At 46.6% G+C, this 16,839-nt stretch overlaps 1 protein-coding gene across 1 annotated transcript in view; it reads left to right on the top strand.

The window, feature by feature from the left end:
* The first annotated feature begins 2,619 nt into the window (after positions 1-2,619).
* LOC129842964 (protein sidekick-1-like) overlaps positions 2,620-16,839 on the top strand; it is a 373,259-nt gene continuing 359,039 nt past the window's right edge. The window contains exon 1 of the mRNA XM_055911684.1: positions 2,620-2,623. Coding sequence (XP_055767659.1) covers positions 2,620-2,623 — 4 coding nt within the window. The remainder of the gene's footprint in view (positions 2,624-16,839) is intronic.

Here is a 16,839-nt window from a genome sequence, read left to right as displayed (position 1 = left end):
GTATTTTATACAGCAGCCAATCAGAGCAGTGTTTTATACAGCAGCCAATCAGAGCAGTGTTTTATACAGCAGCCAAACAGATCAGTGTTTTATACAGCAGCCAATCAGAGCAGTGTTTTACTCTGGGGGGGTTAAGTGCCTTGCTCAAGGCCCCAACGGCAGGAGATGGTGTCTAATACATGGGATCAGACAGCAGTAGGAGATGGTGTCTAATACATGGGATCAGACAGCAGTAGGAGATGGTGTCTAATACACGGGATCAGACAGCAGTAGGAGATGGTGTCTAATACATGGGATCAGACAGCAGTAGGAGATGGTGTCTAATACACGGGATCAGACAGCAGTAGGAGATGGTGTCTAATACATGGGATCAGACAGCAGTAGGAGATGGTGTCTAATACATGGGATCAGACAGCAGAGATGATACTGCAGGTTATATAGTGAAGTTGTTCCTTGCATCGTACAACACCATTTACATCCTCCTTTTTGGCCCCATTGTGTTACAGACGGTTTCTTATTTTTGTGACTTAAACTTTCTATAAAACATCGGTCTGACTTTAGGCTAAAAAGGTAAATGTTAAGTCCTGTGTGTGTGTGTGTGTGTGTGTGTGTGTGTGTGTGTGTGTGTGTGTGTGTGTGTGTGTGTGTGTGTGTGTGTGTGTGTGTGTGTGTGTGTGTGTGTGTGTGTGTGTGTGTGTGTGTGTGTGTGTGTGTGTGTGTGTGTGTGTGTGTGTGTGTGTGTGTGTGTGTGCGTGTGACAGCAGACAGACATGATGTAACTTCCTGTGTGGTAGAGGAAGAGCCAAAGCTAACATCTGAACTAACAGCTAACATAGATACATGTTTACCTTACCTCTCCCTCTCTCACTCTCTTTCTCGCTCTCGCTCTTTCTCTGTCTCTTTCTCTTTCTCTCTCTCTTTGCCTCGCTCTCTCTCTTTCTCTCTCTCTCTTCCTCTATCTCTATGTCTCTCTCTGTCTCTGTCTCTCTGTCTCTCTCCCTCCCTCTCTCTTTCTCTCTCTTCCTCTCTATCTCTATGTCTCTCTCTCTCTGTCTCTCTGTCTCTCTCTCTCTCATTCTAACAGCTCACAGCATTACCACCCTGAACTAACAGCGATACATTTTTATCTTACCTCTCTCTCTCTCTCTCTCTCTCTCTCTCTCTCTCTCTCTCTCTCTCTCTCTCTCTCTCTTCTCTCGCTCTCCTCTCTCTCTCTCTCTCCATTATCCTCTCTCCTCTCCCCTCTCCCCTCTCCCCTCTCCACTCCCTTCTCCTCTCTCTTCTCTCGCTCTCCTCTCTCTTCTCTCTCCTTTCACCTCTCCTCTTCTTCAGCAGCGTGATCAACCACACAGAGAGGAAGGGAAAGAGGGAGGGAGGTGGGGATGGAGGGAGGGAGGGGTAAAGGGCAAGAATGAAAGAATTGAAAGAAAGTAAGAAATGTAACAGGTGTGTGCAGAATAAAGTTTGACAGAGAAATGAAGAGAGAGGGAGGGAGTGATCGCTGACAATAACAGTGATAATGGCATCAATAATGACATTGATAATGAAATTGAAAATAACATTGATAATGACATTAATAAGGACATTGATAATGACAGGGATAAGGACATTGATAATGACATCGATAATGACAGTGATAATGACATTGATAATGACATTGATAATTACAGTGATAAGGACATCAGTAATGACATCGATAATGACAGTGATAACGATATCGATAACAACATCGATAATGACAGTGATAACGACATCGATAACAACATCGATAATGACAGTGATAAGGACATCAGTAATGACATCGATAATGACAGTGATAAGGACATTGATAATGACAGCGATAATGGCTACATGGCTTTGGTTACAATGATCATAACTTGGTTGCACTCACTAGGAAAACTAAAATACAAAAGGCCCTAAAGATTGTTTCATGAAGGAGAGGCAATGCAGGTTCACGTGTCATCAAGTAGAACAGGAAGAGGTAGAAAGGATTGTCTCCTTCTGATGACACGTCGCCTGGGACAGATCATCTTGACGTGTCATCAAGTAGAACAGGAAGAGGTAGAAAGGATGCTGTTGTCTCCTTCTGATGACACGTCGCCTGGGACAGATCATCTTGACGCCAAATTGCTTAGAGTTACAGCTAACCAAATATCTACCCCAATCTCTCATATTTGTCATAAGTGCTTGATGTATGGGGTGTGCCCAGACGTCTGGAAAGGGTCAAAGATTATTCCAGTACCTAAGGATGCAACATCTGCATTCACTGGTCCTCATAGTCGTCCTATAACTCCTGTCCATCAGTCTCTTCCAGAAACTCAAAACGGATGTCGTTCAGTTCTTTCTTTACAGCATCAGCATGTAATGAGCTAACAGATGTACTGAGCAGTGAACTAAGAATGGTGTCTGAGTGGGTTGATATGAACAAATTGGTGTTAAACATTTCTAAAAGGAATTGTATTGTGTTTGGTTGAAGATATATGCTTCCTGATGATCCCCAGTTGAAATTGTCGATGAATAGAATCCATGTAGAGCAAGTGGGAAAAAACGAAACTACTAGATGTCATGTTGGACGCAGCTTTATCCTGGTCAGAACACATAGATCATGTTGTTATTAAGATGGGTAAGGGAACCGCTGTCACAAGAAAATGTTCAGAGTACGTAACATCTAGCACTCTGAATCAGGTGATTCAATCCCTGGTCCTATCACACTTAGAGTACTGTCCAGTTATATGGTTCATCTATCACACTTAGAGTACTGTCCAGTTATATGGTCAATCCCTGGTCCTATCACACTTAGAGTACTGTCCAGTTATATGGTCAATCCCTGGTCCTATCACACTTAGAGTACTGTCCAGTTATATGGTTCATCTATCACACTTAGAGTACTGTCCAGTTATATGGTCAATCCCTGGTCCTATCACACTTAGAGTACTGTCCAGTTATATGGTCAATCCCTGGTCCTATCACACTTAGAGTACTGTCCAGTTATATGGTCAATCCCTGGTTCTATCACACTTAGAGTACTGTCCAGTTATATGGTTAATATATCACACTTAGAGTACTGTCCAGTTATATGGTCAATCCCTGGTTCTATCACACTTAGAGTACTGTCCAGTTATATGGTCAATCCCTGGTCCTATCACACTTAGAGTACTGTCCAGTTATATGGTCAATCCCTGGTCCTATCACACTTAGAGTACTGTCCAGTTATATGGTTAATCTATCACACTTAGAGTACTGTCCAGTTATATGGTTCATCTATCACACTTAGAGTACTGTCCAGTTATATGGTTAATCCCTGGTCCTATCACACTTAGAGTACTGTCCAGTTATATGGTTAATCCCTGGTTCTATCACACTTAGAGTACTGTCCAGTTTTATGGTCAATCCCTGGTTCTATCACACTTAGAGTACTGTCCAGTTTTATGGTCAATCCCTGGTCCTATCACACTTAGAGTACTGTCCAGTTATATGGTCAATCCCTGGTTCTATCACACTTAGAGTACTGTCCAGTTATATGGTCAATCCCTGGTTCTATCACACTTAGAGTACTGTCCAGTTATATGGTCAATCCCTGGTCCTATCACACTTAGAGTACTGTCCAGTTATATGGTCAATCCCTGGTTCTATCACACTTAGAGTACTGTCCAGTTATATGGTCAATCCCTGGTCCTATCACACTTAGAGTACTGTCCAGTTATATGGTTAATCTATCACACTTAGAGTACTGTCCAGTTATATGGTTAATCTATCACACTTAGAGTACTGTCCAGTTATATGGTCGTCTGCAGCAAAGAAAGATATAAAAAAGCTCCAAATGGCTCAAAACAGGGCTGGCAGATTCTCTCTTCATTGCTCTAACCGTAGGTATCTTATTAAAATGCATCAGAATCTCTCATTGCTTCACGTTAAAAACAAATTACTATCTAGTCTTCTGATTTTCTTTAGGAATGTTATATATATTTTTTAAATGGTATTTTTCAGTCCAGTTAGTACATACTAGCAACACGCATATCCACCAAACCAGACAGACAAATTCAGGGCAGCTAAAACAACCCAACCCAAGGACAAATAACCTTAAATCTACAGTTTTATATAGAGCCATAGCTGAATGGAACTCTTTATCAATCCATATTTTTCAGGCAAAAAGTAAATCCACCTTCAAGAAAAAAATAAAAGAACTTGTAACGAGATAAAATACCATCGATAATGACATCGATAATGCCATCGATAATGACATCGATAATGACATCGATAATGACATCGATAATGACATTGATAATGACATAGTAGTAGTGTTGAGTCATTCAGGGTGAATTAAATAGTCACACACATTTTATTTCTGACATCAAGGACAAATTGATTTAAAGTTTAAAGCATATTTATGATTTATTATACAGTTCCACTGAATTGCTGTTTGACATGTGAAATAGATGGCTGGAGAGGTGTGTGTGTGTGTGTGTGTGTTTGTGTGTGTGTGTGTTATGGTTAACACACGTGGTATAATGAGAAGTAAATGTCTTTGTGTAGAAAAGGCCTGAGGCAGAAACACAGACACACAGTTATACAGTCTTCAATTACAGTACCACACTGTTATACAGTATTCAATTACAGTACCACACTGTTATACAGTCTTCAATTACAGTACCACACTGTTATACAGTATTCAATTACAGTACCACACTGTTATACAGTCTTCAATTACAGTACCACACAGTTATACAGTCTTCAATTACAGTACCACACTGTTATACAGTCTTCAATTACAGTACCACACAGTTATACAGTCTTCAATTACAGTACCACACAGTTATACAGTCTTCAATTACAGTACCACACAGTTATACAGTCTTCAATTACAGTACCACACAGTTATACAGTCTTCAATTACAGTACCACACAGTTATACAGTCTTCAATTACAGTACCACACAGTTATACAGTCTTCAATTACAGTACCACACACAGTTATACAGTCTTCAATTACAGTGTCACCTAACTCCTATACATATCTACCTCTACCACTCCAGTATCCCTGTCCCCTATACATATCTACCTCTATCACTCCAGTATCCCTGTCACCTAACTCCTATACATATCTACCTCTACCACTCCAGTATCCCTGTCACCTTACTCCTATACATATCTACCTCTACCACTCCAGTATCCCTGTCACCTTACTCCTATACATATCTACCTCTACCACTCCAGTATCCCTGCACATTGTTAATATGGTGCTGGAACTGTCCCTGTATATAGTTGTTCTTCTACTTGACTATTGAATGTACAGTGGCAAGACAAAGTATGTGAACCCCTGGATGTAATAACTGGTTGAACCTGTAGCAGAAATCACCTCAACCAAACCTTTTCTGTAGTTGCGGATCAGACCTGCACAACGGTCAGGAGGAATGTTGGACCTTTCCTCTTTACAAAACTGTTACAGTTCAGAAATATTCTTGGCATGTCTGGTGTGAACTGCTCTCTTGAGGTCATGCCACAGCATCTCAATCGGATTGAGGTCAGGACTCTGGCTGGGCCACTCCAGAAGGCGTATTTTCTTCTGTTGAAGCCATTCTGTTGTTGATTTACCTCTGTGTTTTGGGTCGTTGTCCTGTTTTATCACCCAACTGCTGTTGAGCTTCAATTCGCGTACAGATGGCCTGACATTCTCCTGCAAAATGTCTTAACCTTTCACGAGTATCTACCCCGGGTCCGGGAGCACCCCCCACCCCCCCCCCCCCCCCACACTGAGTAGCATAGCCTAGCATAGCGTCACAATTAAATAGTAGCATCTAAATATCATTAAATCACAAGTCCACGACACCTAATGAAAGATACAGATCTTGTGAATAAAGCCACCATTTCAGATTTTTTACATGTTTTACAGGGAAGACAAAATATGTAAATCTATTAGCTAACCACGTTAGCAAAAGACACCACTTTTCTAACTCCATCAGTTTCTTACTCCATCAGGTGCTATCACCAATTCGGCTAAACTAAGATATTGATAGCCACTAACCAAGAAAAAACCTCATCAGATGACAGTCTGATAACATATTTATGGTATAGGATAAGTTTTGTTAGAAAAATGTGCATATTTCAGGTAGATATCATAGTTTACAATTGCACCCACCGTCACAAATGGACTAGAATAAATACATAGAGCAACGTGTTTACCTAATTACTAATCATCAAACATTTCGTAAAAATACACAACATACACTAATCGAAAGACACAGATCCTGTGAATACAGACAATATTTCAGATTTTCTAAGTGTCTTACAGCGAAAACACAATAAATCGTTATATTAGCATACCACATGTGCAAACATTACCAGAGCATTGATTCTAGCCAAAGAGAGCGATAACGTAAACATCGCCAAAATATATGAATTTTTTCACTAACCTTCTCAGAATTCTTCAGATGACACTCCTGTAACATCACATTACAACATACATATACAGTTTGTTCGAAAATGTGCATATTTAGCCACCAAAATCATGGTTAGACAATGACAAAATGTCACGCCCTGGCCTTAGTATTCTTTGTTTTCTTTATTATTTTAGTTAGGTCAGGGTGTGACATGGGGAAGGTTTGTGTTTTGTCGGTTTTGGGTGATTATATGGTAAAGGGGGTGTTGGGTGTATTGTATGGGTTTGTGTGTAGTGCATGTGTCTAGCGTTGTCTATGTTGGTTTAGTTGTTTAGGAGAGTCTATGGTTGCCTGAATGAGTTCCCAATTAGAGACAGCTGATTTCTGTTGTCTCTGATTGGGAGCCATATTTAGGGTGGCCATAGGCTTTCATGTGATGTGAGTAATTGTCTATGTAGAACGTTTGTAGCCTGTATGTGTATGTGCACAACGTTATTTAGCTTCACGGTCGTTTGTTGTTTTGTATAGTTTGTTAAAGTGTGTCGTGTTCGTTCATCTTCTTTAAATAAAAAGAGAAGATGTATCATTATTCCGCTGCATCTTGGTCCGTCTCTCCAGTACACGATCGTGACAGAATTACCCACCAAAGGATCAAGCAGCGTGAATTGGAGCAGTGGCCTGCTACACAGGATTATTGGAGTTGGGAGGAAATATTGGACGGAGAAGATCCATGGGCACAGCCGGGAGAATATCGCCGTCCCAAAGCTGAGCTGGAGGCAGCGAAAGCAGAGAGGCGGCGATATGAGGAGGCAGCACGGAAACAAGGCTGGAACCCCGTAAGTCAAACCCAAAAATTTCTTGGGGGAGGGCTCTCGGGTAGTTTAGTTGGGTCAGTCGGGAGACGTGAGCCAACTCCTCCTGCTTACCGTAAGGAGCCGGTGAGGGCGGATTTGGAAGTGAGCGACGCAGAGACAGTAAAGGAATTAATGGAGAAATTGGAGGAGAGAGTTATGAGGGATGTACTGGTTTGGTGCATGAGGCACGGCATCCGTCCGAATGAGCGTGTTGGTGAGTTAATGTCACCGGGAACAGCTCTCCATACTCGTCCTGAGGTGCGTGCTAGCCGTCTGGTTAAGACAGTGCCTACAGCACGCACAAAGCCTCCTGTGTGTCTCCAGAGTCCTGTGCGTCCTGTTACTGTTCCTCCACGTACTAGCCCTGTGGTGCGTGTCTCCAGCACATTACCACCAGTGCCTACACCACGCACCAAGCCTTCTGTGTGTCTCCAGAGTCCTGTACGCACTGTTCCTTCTCCCCGCACTAGCCCTGAGAAGCGTGTTCCCAGCCCGATACCACCAGTGCCGGCACCACGCACTAGGCCTAATGTGCGTCTCCAGGGTCCAGTATGCCCTGTTCCTTCTCCCCGCACTAGCCCTGAGATGCGTGTCCCCAGCCCGGTGCCACCAGTCCCGGCACCACGCACCAGGCCTACAGTGCGCCTCAGCCGGCAGGAGTCTGCCGTCTGCACAGCGATGCCTGAACTGCCCGTCTGCCAAGCGCCATCTGAGCCATCCGTCTCCCCAGCGCCATCTGAGCCATCCGTCTCCCCAGCGCCATCTGAGCCATCCGTCTCCCCAGCGCCATCTGAGCCATCCGTCTGCCATGAGCCTGCAAAGCCGCCCGTCTGCCATGAGCCTGCAAAGCCGCCCGTCTGCCATGAGCCTACTGAGCCGTCCGCCAGACAGGAGCCGCTAGAGCCGCCAGCCAGACAGGAGCCGCTAGAGCCGTCTGTCAGACAGGATCTGCCAGAGCCGCCAACCAGACAGGATCTGCCAGAGCCGCCAACCAGACAGGATCTGCCAGAGCCGCCAACCAGACAGGATCTGCCAGAGCCGCCAACCAGACAGGATCTGCCAGAGCCGCCAATCAGACAGGATCTGCCAGATCAGTCAGCCAGCCATGAGCAGCCAGATCCGTCAGCTAGCCATGAGCAGCCAGATCCGTCAGCTAGCCATGAGCAGCCAGATCCGTCAGCTAGCCATGAGCAGCCAGATCCGTCAGCTAGCCATGAGCAGCCAGATCCGTCAGCTAGCCATGAGCAGCCAGATCCGTCAGCCAGCCATGAGCAGCCAGATCCGTCAGCCAGCCATGAGCAGCCAGATCCGTCAGCCAGCCATGAGCAGCCAGATCCGTCAGCCAGCCATGAGCAGCCAGATCCGTCAGCCAGCCATGAGCAGCCAGATCCGTCAGCCAGCCATGAGCAGCCAGATCCGTCAGCCAGCCATGAGCAGCCAGATCCGTCAGTTAGCCATGAGCAGCCAGATCTGTCAGCCAGTCATGGGCAGTCCCTCAGTCCGGAGCTGCCATTCCTCAGTCCGGAGCTGCCATTCCTCAGTCCGGAGCTGCCATTCCTCAGTCCGGAGCTGCCCCTTATCCTGGTGCTGCCCCTTATCCTGGTGCTGCCCCTTACCCTGGTACTGCCCCTTACCCTGGTACTGCCCCTTACCCTGGTACTGCCCCTGATCCTGGTACTGCCCCTTACCCTGGTACTGCCCCTTAGTCCGGAGCTGCCCCTTAGTCCGGAGCTGCCCCTTAGTCCGGAACTGCCCCTTAATGCTATGGGGTTAATGTGGAGGGGGGTCATTTGGAGGAAGCTAAGGAGGCGGTTAGGGACTATGGTGACGTGGGGACCACAACCAGAGCCGGAGCCGCCACCGTGGATGGAAGCCCACCCAGACCCTCCCCTAGACTGTGTAATGGTGCGCCCGGAGTTCGCACCTTAAGGGGGGGGTTATGTCACGCCCTGGCCTTAGTATTCTTTGTTTTCTTTATTATTTTAGTTAGGTCAGGGTGTGACATGGGGAAGGTTTGTGTTTTGTCGGTTTTGGGTGATTATATGGTAAAGGGGGTGTTGGGTGTATTGTATGGGTTTGTGTGTAGTGCATGTGTCTAGCGTTGTCTATGTTGGTTTAGTTGTTTAGGAGAGTCTATGGTTGCCTGAATGAGTTCCCAATTAGAGACAGCTGATTTCTGTTGTCTCTGATTGGGAGCCATATTTAGGGTGGCCATAGGCTTTCATGTGATGTGGGTAATTGTCTATGTAGAACGTTTGTAGCCTGTATGTGTATGTGCACAACGTTATTTAGCTTCACGGTCGTTTGTTGTTTTGTATAGTTTGTTAAAGTGTGTCGTGTTCGTTCATCTTCTTTAAATAAAAAGAGAAGATGTATCATTATTCCGCTGCATCTTGGTCCGTCTCTCCAGTACACGATCGTGACACAAAAGTTGCCCAGCTGGTCAGACAATGTCGTGCGCCATATTAGACAGTGATCTAGTCGTATACATAAATACTCATAAACGTGACTAAAAAATATAGGGTGGACAGCGATTGATAGACAATTTAATTCTTAATACAATCGCTGATTTACATTTTTTAAATTATCCTTACTTTTCAATACAGTTTGCGCCAAGCGAAGCTACGTCTAACAAGATGGCGTCATGAGCGATTAACATTTTTCGACAAACACGATTTATCATAATAAATTGTTCCTACTTTGAGCTGTTCTTCAATCAGAATCTTGGGCAAAGAATCCTTTCTAATCGTCTTTTGGTCGAAAGCTGTCCTCTTGCCATGTGGAAATGCCAACTGCGTTCGGCATGAACTGGAAACCTGCCCGGCGCTTCAAAGTGTCTCAGAAATAAATGTCCCAAAATGCGCACTAAACGGATATAAATTGCTATAAAACGGTTTAAATTAACTACCTTATGATGTTTTTAACTCCTATAACGAGTAAAAACATGACCTGAGAAATATTACTGGCTACACTAATGCTTGGAAAAAGAGCAGGTCGGTGTCCACCGCGCGTCCGGCGCATCTGGAAAGAAGTCCTACCTACATGTCACGATCGTGTGGCGGATTGATGGACCAAAACGCAGCTTTTGGAAAGTAAGCCATCTTCTTTTATTTTAAAAGATGACGAAAAATAAACACGACACGAAACACTTTAACAAAACGAACAAAACAACAAACGACCGTGAAGCTAAATAACGTTGTGCACTTACACACACAGGCTACAAACGTTCTGACATAGACAATTACTCACCACCAATGAGAGCCTATGGCTACCCTAAATAAGGCTCCCAATCAGAGACAACCGAAATCAGCTGTCTCTAATTGGGAACTCATTCAGGTAACCATAGACTCTCCTAGACAACTAAACATACATAGACAACACTAGACACATGTACTCCACACAAACCCATATACTATACCCAACAACCCCTTTACCATAAAAAACACCCAAAACCAACAAAACACAAACATTCCCTATGTCACACCCTGACCTAACTAAAATAATAAAGAAAACAAAGAATACTAAGGCCAGGGCGTGACACTACAGGTTTTTTTCATTTATAGTGGCTGTGATTGCGCAATCGATACCATTCAAATCGTCATCACGTAAAGGCATCCAGGGGAAGACGTAAGCAGTGTCCGTATCCTGATAGCGTTCACAGTGGCCTTTAAACTGACTCCAGATCAGGGGCCAAAATGTGTGAAATCTGACTCCATGTCAGGGAAATTGCTGTAGAATGAGTTCTGTTCCACTCAGAGACAAAATTCCAACGCCTATAGAAACTAGAGTGTTTTCTACCCAATAATAGTAATAATATGCATATTGTACGAGCAAGAATTTAGTAGGAAGCCGTTTAATCTGTAATGCAATTATGCTAATGAGAAAACAGCACCCCCTGTAGTCGCAAGAAGTTAATAAACTTGGTAATTAATTTTTCCGTCGATGATAGCAAGCTGTCCAGGCCCTGAGGCAGCAAAGCAGCCCCACACCATGATGCTCCCTCCACCATACTTTACAGTTGGGATGAGGATTTGATGTTGGTGTGCTGTGCCTTTTTTTCTCCACACATAGTGTTGTGTGTTTCTTCCAAACAACTCAACTGTAGTTTCATCTGTCCACAGAATATTTTGCCAGAAGCGCTGTGGAACATCCAGGTGCTCTTTTGCGAACTTCAGACGTGCAGCAATGTTTTTTTTTGACAGAAGTGGCTTCTTCCGTGGTGTCCTCCCATGAACACCATTATTGTTCAGTGTTTCACGTGTCGTAGACTCGTCAACAGAGATGTTAACATGTTCCAGAGATTTCTGTAAGTCTTTAGCTGACGCTAGGATTCTTCTTAACCTCATTGAGCATTCTGCGCTGTGCTCTTGCAGTCATCTTTGCAGGACGGCTACTCCTAGAGAGAGTAGCAACAGTGCTGAACTTTCTCCATTTATAGACAATTTGTCTTACCGTGGACTGATGAACATCAAGGCTTTTAGAGATACTTTTGTAACCCTTTCCAGCTTTATGCAAGTCAACAATTCTTAATCGTAGGTCTTCTGAGATCTCTTTTGTCCCGAAGCGAGGTAAACATCAGGCAATGCTTCTTGTGAATAGCAAACTCTAACCAACATCTCCGATCTCGCCTCATTGATTGGCCTCCAGGTCAGCTGACTCCTGACTCCAATTAGCTTTTGGAGAAGTCATTAGCCGAGGGTGTCACGCCATAGAGAGGTTTTTAATCTCTATTTCTGTTCGGCCAGGGTGTGACTAGGGTGGGCATTCTAGTTTCCTTATTTCTATGTTAGTGTGGTTCCCAATCAGAGGCAGCTGTCTATCGTTGTCTCTGATTGGGGATCATATATAAGCTGTCTATCGTTGTCTCTGATTGGGGATCATATATAAGCTGTCTATCGTTGTCTCTGATTGGGGATCATATATAAGCTGTCTATCGTTGTCTCTGATTGGGGATCATATATAAGTTGTCTATCGTTGTCTCTGATTGGGGCTCATATATAAGTTGTCTATCGTTGTCTCTGATTGGGGATCATATATAAGTTGTCATCTTCCGGGTTTTGTGGGATGTTGTTTTCTGTTTAGTGGTTTTTCCTGACAGAACTGTTCGCTTTCCTTTTCACCTTTTGTTTGAGTGGTTTTTGAACATTAAATCATGGACACTTTCCACGCTGCGCTTTGGTCTCATTCCGACGACAGCCGCTACATAGGGGCTCACATACGTCTCATTCTGACGACAGCCGCTACATAGGGGCTCACATACGTCTCATTCCGACGACAGCCGCTACATAGGGGCTCACATACGTCTCATTCCGACGACAGCCGCTACATAGGGGCTCACATACGTCTCATTCTGACGACAGCCGCTACATAGGGGCTCACATACGTCTCATTCTGACGACAGCCGCTACATAGGGGCTCACATACGTCTCATTCTGACGACAGCCGCTACATAGGGGCTCACATACGTCTCATTCCGACGACAGCCGTTACATAGGGGCTCACATACGTCTCATTCTGACGACAGCCGTTACATAGGAGCTCACATACGTCTCATTCTGACGACAGCCGCTACATAGAGGCTCACATACGTCTCATTCTGACGACAGCCGCTACATAGGGGCTCACATACGTCTCATTCTGACGACAGCCGCTACATAGGGTGCTCACATACGTCTCATTCCGACGACAGCCGCTACATAGGGGCTCACATACGTCTCGTTCCGACGACAGCCGCTACATAGGGGCTCACATACGTCTCATTCTGATGACAGCCGCTACATAGGGGCTCACATACGTCTCATTCTGACGACAGCCGCTACATAGGGGCTCACATACGTCTCATTCCGACGACAGCCGCTACATAGGGGCTCACATACGTCTCATTCCGACGACAGCCGCTACATAGGGGCTCACATACGTCTCATTCTGACGACAGCCGCTACATAGGGGCTCACATACGTCTCATTCTGACGACAGCCGCTACATAGGGGCTCACATACGTCTCATTCTGACGACAGCCGTTACATAGGGGCTCACATACGTCTCATTCTGACGACAGCCGTTACATAGGGGCTCACATACGTCTCATTCTGACGACAGCCGTTACATAGGGGCTCACATACGTCTCATTCCGACGACAGCCGCTACATAGGGGCTCACATACGTCTCATTCCGACGACAGCCGCTACATAGGGGCTCACATACGTCTCATTCCGACGACAGCCGCTACATAGGGGCTCACATACGTCTCATTCCGACGACAGCCGCTACATAGGGGCTCACATACGTCTCATTCCGACGACAGCCGCTACATAGGGGCTCACATACGTCTCATTCCGACGACAGCCGCTACATAGGGGCTCACATACGTCTCATTCTGACGACAGCCGCTACATAGAGGCTCACATACGTCTCATTCCGACGACAGCCGAATGTTTAAATGATGTATTCAATATAGACAAGAAAAACACAACAATGTGTGTTGTTAGTTTAAGCACGCTGTGTTTGTCTGTGGTTGTGACTTAGATGAAGATCAGATCAAATTATATGACCAATTTATGCAGAAATCCAGGTAATTACAAAGGGAAACATACTCTTTCTTGTACCTGTATTAGTTATAGTATTACTGCTGTTGACTTACAAAGGGAAACATATTCTTTCTTGCCACTGTATTAGTTATAGTATTACTGCTGTTGACTTACAAAGGGAAACATACTTTTTCTTGTCACCGTGTTAGTTATAGTATTACTGATACTGATTACTGCTGTTGACTTACAAAGGGAAACATACTCTTTCTTGCCACTGTATTAGTTATAGTGTTACTGATGCTGATTACTGCTGTTGGGAAGATAGACATTCCACTGTACTTCTGCACGTGACAATTAAAACGTAAAACTTGAAAACCGGAAATCCCCGAAAGTCCCACAAGGTAAAACAAGGACAATTCATCCTCGTGGGGACAGGTCTCCACCAGGACAATACTGTGTGGTGTGGTGTGGTGTGGTGTGGTGTGGTGTGGTGTGGTGTGTGTGTGTGTGTGTGTGTGTGTGTGTGTGTGTGTGTGTGTGTGTGTGTGTGTGTGTGTGTGTGTGTGTGTGTGTGTGTGAATACTTACTCCATGATCATAAAGGAATATCAATAATACAGAAAGATAAATGAATAAAACTACTGACTGGAATGACTAATCACCACGACTACGCCTACTAGATGACAGGCGGTAGAACGAGACAGAGAGGATGGAGGGAGAGGAGAGAGAGGAGATGAAGGGAGAGAGATGATGGAGGGAGGGAGAGAGAGGATGGAGGGAGAGTATGAGATGCAGGGAGAGAGAGGATTGAGAGAGAATGGATGGAGAGGAGGAGAGAGGAGATGGAGGGAGGGAGGGAGGGAGAGGAGGAGAGAGAGGAGGAGGGAGAGAGAGGATGGAGGGAGCGAGAGGAGGAGAGAGAGGAGGGAGAGAGAGAGGATGGAGGGAGAGGAGGAGAGAGGAGATGGAGGGAGAGAGAGGATGGAGGGTGAGAGAAGATGGAGGTAGAGGAGGAGAGAGAGGGTGGAGGGAGAGAGATGATGGAGGGAGAGGAGGAGAGAGAGGGTGGAGGGAGAGGATGAGATGGAGGGAGAGGAGGAGAGATAGATGATGGAGGGAGAGAGAGGGAGGAGGGAGAGGATGGAGGGAGAGAGAGAGAATGGAGGGAGAGAGGAGAGAGAGAATGGAGGGATAGAGAGGATGGAGGGAGAGGAGGAGATGGAGGGAGGAGAGAGAGGAGAGGAGGGAGAAGGGTGGAGGGAGGGGGGGGTGGAGGGAGAGAGAGGATGGAGGGAGAGAGAGGATGGATGGATAGGAGATGGAGGGCGAGAAGGAGAGAGAAGATGGAGGAGGAGAGAGAAGATGGAGGAGGAGAGAGGATGGGGGAAGAGGGGGATAGAGGAGAGAGAGGATGGAGGGAGGGAGAGGAGGAGAGAGGAATGAGGGAGAGAGGAGATAGAGGATGGAGGGAGAGGAGGAGAGAGAGGAGATGGAGGGAAAGAGAGGAGGAGGTGGGGGAGGAGGGAGAGAGATGGAGAGAGAAGAAGAGAGGGAGGCACTCACCTGAAATCAGGTCTCTGTAATCTGTAATAAGATTGAGCTGCAGCATAGGATGTGGAATACCAATGTAATACTACACACACACACACACACGCACGCACGCACGCACACACACACACACACACACACACACACACACACACACAGAAAAAAGTAAGAAGAGAGCTGAAACTGTGATCTTTAAATTCCTGTCTGCCTTTGATGTCTTCTATCCTCCCTCTGCTGTGGCTGTGGGTGTATCGGTGGCTGTGGGTGGCTGTCGGTGGCTGTGGGTGGCTGTCGGTGGCTGTGGGTGTATGGGTGTCTGTGTGTGGCTGTGGGTGTATGGGTGGCTGTGGGTGTATGGGTGGCTGTGGGTGTATGGGTGGCTGTGGGTGTGGGTGTGGGCGGCTGTGGGTGTGGGTGGCTGTGGGTGTGGGCGGCTGTGGGTGTGGGTGTGGGTGGCTGTGGGTGTAGGGGTGGCTGTGGGTGTGGGTGGCTGTGGGTGTGGGTGGCTGTGGGTGTAGGGGTGGCTGTGGGTGTATGGGTGGCTGTGGGTGGCTGTGGGTGTATGGGTGGCTGTGGGTGGCTTCGGGTGTATGGGTGGCTGTGGGGTGTATGGGGGTGGCTGTGGGTGTATGGTTGGTGTGGGTGTATGGGGGTTGGTGTGGGTGTGTGGGTGGCTGTGGGTGTATGGGGGTTGGGGTAGGTGTATGGGTGGCTGTGGGTGGCTGTGGGTGTATGGGTGGCTGTGGGTGTATGGGTGGCTGTGGGTGTATGGGTGGCTATGGGTGGCTGTGGGTGTATGGGTGGCTGTGGGTGTATGGTTGGTGTGGGTGTATGGGGGTTGGTGTGGGTGTGTGGGTGGCTGTGGGTGTATGGGGGTTGGGGTAGGTGTATGGGTGGCTGTGGGTGGCTATGGGTGTATGGGTGGCTGTGGGTGTATGGGTGGCTGTGGGTGTATGGGTGGCTATGGGTGGCTGTGGGTGTATGGGTGGCTGTGGGTGTATGGGTGTATGGGTGGCTGTGGGTGTATGGGTGGCTGTGGGTGTATGGGTGGCTGTGGGTGTATGGGTGGCTGTGGGTGTATGGGTGTATGGGTGGCTGTGGGTGTATGGGTGGCTGTGGGTGTATGGGTGTATGGGTGGCTGTGGGTGTATGGGTGGCTGTGGGTGTATGGGTGTATGGGTGGCTGTGGGTGTATGGGTGGCTGTGGGTGTATGGGTGTATGGGTGGCTGTGGGTGTATGGGTGGCTGTGGGTGTATGGGTGTATGGGTGGCTGTGGGTGTATGGGTGGCTGTGGGTGTATGGGTGGCTGTGGGTGTATGGGTGGCTGTGGGTGTATGGGTGGCTGTGGGTGTATGGGTGGCTGTGGGTGTGTGGATGGCTATGGGTGTATGGGTGGCTATGGGTTAGTGTGGGTGTATGTGTGTGTGTGTTTGTGGGTTGGTGTGTATGGGTGGCTATGGGTTAGTGTGGGTGTATGTGTGTGTGTGTGTGTGTGTGTGTGTGTGTGTGTGTGGGTTGGTGTGTATGGGTGGCT

The sequence above is a fragment of the Salvelinus fontinalis genome, unplaced genomic scaffold, assembly GCF_029448725.1.
Source record: "Salvelinus fontinalis isolate EN_2023a unplaced genomic scaffold, ASM2944872v1 scaffold_0081, whole genome shotgun sequence".
In the NCBI taxonomy this organism is placed as follows: domain Eukaryota; kingdom Metazoa; phylum Chordata; class Actinopteri; order Salmoniformes; family Salmonidae; genus Salvelinus; species Salvelinus fontinalis.
The sequence above is the reverse complement of the archived record's forward strand: the minus strand, read 5'-3'. Positions and strand labels throughout refer to the sequence as shown.